The sequence below is a fragment of the Anopheles ziemanni genome, chromosome 2, assembly GCF_943734765.1.
Source record: "Anopheles ziemanni chromosome 2, idAnoZiCoDA_A2_x.2, whole genome shotgun sequence".
Lineage (NCBI taxonomy): Eukaryota > Metazoa > Arthropoda > Insecta > Diptera > Culicidae > Anopheles > Anopheles ziemanni.
In genome coordinates, this window is record NC_080705.1 from 74,138,336 (window position 1) to 74,143,251 (window position 4,916).

The window sequence follows — 4,916 nt, forward strand, 5'->3', positions numbered from 1 at the left end:
TGGGGTAATAAATCCGACAGTTTACAACGGAAATCAAAGGAGGGTGTTTGAAATCAAGAATATTTAAAAATAAAACTAAACGTACCGAGGTTACGAAATATTCTTAAATTATCAACATAGGAAACGTAATGAAAACATATCTTGCGGGGTTTATGAAACGACTTTAAAAATGCGTGCAGCGACTTGAGCATTACTTGAAGTTCAAGATGCAAGGTTGCAAAATATGTGCCATTGGACGTGCAGCCCTTTATCTAAACCATAATAAAATAACAGAGGTCCCTTTTGCGATAACAAACCCGTCTGGGGTTTTATCAAATCGGTTAAATTCGAATCGCCAGACGGTAATCCACATTGTGGCTGATTATTTGTGCTTGAAGCTCGGATGTTATCGGATCTGAAGTGATCCCGGGGCTTATCCGGTGGGGAAACAAGGTTTAGCGGGGTTTACTCAACATCGTGAGGTTGGAATGTGCAATGACGAGTTTTGGAGCGTTGGTCGGTAAGGGATATATGCAAGCGGGTGTAAATTGTACCACTGAGAATGCTTTTTCGTGAGTGTACTTTAAAATAAAGTTCTTATATGTTTCGCTTTGCAAGCAACCAATCAAACAAACAAACAAACGAATTATGGTGCGTTGAACGTACGCTTAACGTTTTATTTGTTTCTTGTACTGATGTTTACGATTGTTACAAACAAAGACTTAGATCAGCTGTATATACTTCGCATCGTATGCGCGCTACAAAGGCGAGGAGTTTTTGTTGTCATTGACATTGGTTGGTTACAAAACCGGCCCTAGGCCTCCACCTTGACCGTGCGGCCCACGAAATAGATCTGCTGCTGGTGCCGCAGCATGTAAAGGAATGGATGATCGACGGTGAAGTACGGATGCATCGGCATGCAGCGCAACATCATGATCATGCCTGGTTATAGAGAACGTGTAGTGCGATGTAGTGTGAGAGGTTGGATGAGTCCATGTAAAAGAGAACAAGAAACAAATAGGAGTTTATAAAATACTGCAACTTCGGAGAGAGGATGATCGAGTGCACCATGTAGGTCAATGGGAAGGGAAGGTAAGGAGATGGCGGTAGTCGCTTGCTTGCTAAGTCTCGTTTACAATGACAAATACTGAGCTACTCCGTTTCATGGCGCGGCTGTGACTCGAATATGATAACGTGCAGGGTGATTAATCGATCGAAGCTGACACAGTGTCCGCCCTCGAGCCCTTGCTAATGCTCTAGCTTGCCCTAGTATAGATAACGGCCGCCCGATTGCGTCGCCGCATCTACAGCTCATCGCGAGCCACCGCAGGGGAGGTGGCCGAGTTGGGTTTCGCAAGGCGACCGAAAAATATCGCCTGCCGTGTATTCCCCAGCAGCAAACCGTACAAGAACGGACGATCGGCGACGAATCGAACAGGTCTGGGTGGCAAGGACCGTTTCATGCGCACAACTGCCGCTACAAAAAGGGAATACGGAGACGATGAATGATGAGCCCACACAAGGGGTGGAAAGAAGCGAGCGTTAGGGAATGATGGAGATGAGGACAATACACGGATGATAAAGATAGCAGGAAGAGGACGTGTGCTTACCGGTTGCGGCGGCCGCCTCGGTGCCTTCTTCGTTCACTTCGATAAATGCTTTGTGGACCACTTTAGATACCTTCAACGGTTCATCCTGCTCGAGCAGGTCGGGGAATTCGGCCGAATCCGAAAACATGCGATCCATGCCAAGCTGCGAAGGAAAACAAACCAAAAAACATGATAACTTCCTGCTGATACTTGAAAGCACTTTGGACACATACCTTCTTCAGATCTTCGTTAAGATCGCGCGTGAATTCGATCTTGAACTTGGGCAGGAACACTTCAACCTCCTGCTTGTGCATCTTCGCGGTCAACTCGGAAAAGTTCAAGCTGGGCAGCTTCTGTTCCAGTGCGGCCAACCCTGTCCGTTCGTTCGGCAAGAGCACAAGCATCGTCATGTCGCTACCACTGTACGTCAGCTCCAGGGCGGAGAATCCTTGATCCTCGAAGTTGTTGTACGCAAAATCCTTCTTCAAGTTCATCATCGGCACGTCGCGGGACTCCGTTTCGCTCGTCCAGAACGGGAACGGTCGGGTAAGCTGCGGGTTAAACTGGTACGCCCAGGTGCCCTTAAAATGAACCGCATTGACCAGCACCATACGCGACAGGTCATCCAGCGAGTCGGGCGAGATGAGATCCTTGATTTTGTTGTTCGTCTTACTCTCGACCCAACCGTTAATGGTCTTTGCTGCCGCCTCGCTCTGCGAGAAGTCAACCGATTCCGCCTCCGACCGGAAGCTGTTGGTTGCGATCGCGTTGAAAGCACTCTTGATGCCGTAGTTCTGCATCACGTAGATCTTGTTGGCCACGTTTACGGTGCTGTCGGATTCGAGCCGCGTTAACAGACGCCGGTAGTTGTCCGCCACCGTTGACTTTGCGCTTGCTGCCGAACCGTAGTTAAGGCCGGTGAACATTTGTTCCGCGGTGAGGCCACCGGCACCCATGGCCGCCAGCGAAAGGCATGCACTGATCGAAAACGGAGAGATGACCACATTTTCACCGGCATTTTGAGCGCTTACTTGCTGCAATTGGAAGGCGCGAGAAAATCGAAGCATGCATTGGAATTTTTCCTCGAACATGGTGTCTCATCACCGTGACTCACCTGGAACAGTTTGATGGCGAAATCGTTCGACTGTCCAACAAACTGCGTATCGACGGCCTCGGACATGGCTTTGTTTTGTTGGTTTGAACCTTGTGATTGACCGAAAGACAGCGGCAAACGCAATTGGACAAGAAGAATTGCTGCGAGTGTGGTACGGAATGACCAAACGTTGAATCGTCGTGCAGCGGACACTGTGGACAGTTTGAAGGTTACTTTGGGACTGGATCTGGCACAAGCACAACGGCAATACTTTATACTGCCTACATTGTAACGCCCGGCACGCTCACACATATCCACTTACTTGCTTTTGGCGATGAGTCATGCACTGTTGTTGGGGATAATTGTGACGATATTCAACAAAAACAGCTTCACCGGTGGGTTGCGGTTGCACCGGAACCGGTTTCTTGGTTTCGGAAGAACGAAAGGTTTTGGGTGCTAAAACTGAACGAATTTTGAAGATTATACCAACAGAAAACAAACAGCGTTCGAAAAAATACAAAAAAAAACAAAAGTGTTCGATAAGTAATGTACTGCGTTTGGAAAAATAGAATCAAATAGATTTAAGAAAAAAACTGATAACAAACAAACAAGTATTTAACTGCGTAGCATTTATCAACATTTCACGTACACTTGTTTACACAAACGATATGTTGACAGCCAGCTTTAGCGTTTCGTTTATAGACGATAGTTGAAAAGTTCCCTACGGTACGCTACGGAACATGGATTTGAAACGACGGTTAAATGGAACACACATATAGGTCATCCGTGCACAAAGTAAAATGAATCCGAAGCATATAATGAAACTTTTCTAAACATGTTGAAACTGGCTGTTGACTACCGGACAAACTAGGTGAAACTAGAAATACTAGAAAAACTACTAGACGCAAGTAGTTGTCAGCTCCACTTAATTTTACACTTGCGTATCTACGATTTTAGGTACACAGTTACACGTTTCAGAAATTGGCAACGATTCGGTAGCATAAAGAGCAAAGTGTGACTCCTCGCCCTCTTCATCATATCAATGTATTCAAATGTGGTTAATTACTTCCCGTATGCAAAGGGAATAGACCTCTAAAACTTTTTCACACGTAAGCATAAGATTAATTGGGATCTTAGAAAAAGTTTTTCTCCGTAAAGAATATAATGAGCGAGCAAAGTCAGCATTGTTTAGCTTCTCACGAAAAACGGTTCGATAGTGCGGATAGTGCGGACTCTCGATATATTTCCAAAGGTCCAAGGTCTTTAAACTTAAAAACACATTAGAATACAAAACCATAAAAACCTTACAACACAAAACGGTAACACAGTAATACTTTAACACTTTCATAAACCCCTTTCAAATGAAACACTATCGATTGTTCCACTATTAAAGCTACATCACTCATATTTTCACATATAAATTCTCACTAAGCTTCTTCAACTCACCTTTAACAATTTTTATGTACGTGCTGTTCGCTGCGCAATGATCTACTAACGGTCCGATTTCGAAACAAGCATTCCCTAAGCTGGATTTCAGCTGGGAAGCGCTAGACGTAGAAATTCCCACCAACGTAGAATTCCCACTCCTATCACCGCCAGAAATTTCTTCCCACCGAGCGATGCGAGTGAGGCGATAACGGTACAGTTGTGGTCATTAAAGTGAATGTTTGATTAAACATTCGAAAAAAAATATCGCAATCTAGCCTTGAAAAAATCACAATTCTATCACTCTTGCATATCCTCTAAAACAGTTTCACAAAAAAAATGGAAATTTCCGATTTACCATGACGAATAACTAATTTTATTATTCTTCGCAGACCCTGCTCTCATTTCTTAACCGTCCTTCGTAATTCAAGAATACAGCATCCTTGAACCTATTGATAACCCCTTGCTGATAAAACCATCAACGAACGAACACAATCGTACACTCAAACGGATCAATAATATTGCACTCGATCAGAAAATCAAGTCAACACGAGGCGTATTTTCCAAAACTGCAATATGGTTTTTTTTTTGAATAGCAAAACGTTTTTGAAATATATTGTTTTAAATAAAAAGTTTATCAAATAAGGTTTTACCATTTACTTCTCAACCATGTTTGCGTGAAATTTGACTTTGGCATTCGATAAGACTGAGGCCAAGGTTTCTTTTTTTTAATTTAGGATTGTACCATATTGAAGCAAATATGCAAATTGTTACAAACGGGATTTATTTTTGAAATAAAAATCACTTTACAACATTCAGTTAGATTCACA

At 43.7% G+C, this 4,916-nt stretch overlaps 1 protein-coding gene across 1 annotated transcript; it reads right to left on the reverse strand.

Moving 5' to 3' along the window:
- Positions 1-636: 636 nt before the first annotated feature.
- LOC131281001 (neuroserpin-like) lies at positions 637-2,856 on the reverse strand. The gene is made up of 4 exons (XM_058310253.1): positions 2,683-2,856; positions 1,802-2,602; positions 1,590-1,731; positions 637-921 (listed from the first exon to the last, which is right to left on the reverse strand). Exons 1-4 carry the CDS (start codon positions 2,746-2,748, stop codon positions 794-796), a joined length of 1,137 nt encoding a protein of 378 aa, XP_058166236.1. The 5' UTR covers positions 2,749-2,856; the 3' UTR covers positions 637-793.
- Positions 2,857-4,916: the final 2,060 nt, after the last annotated feature.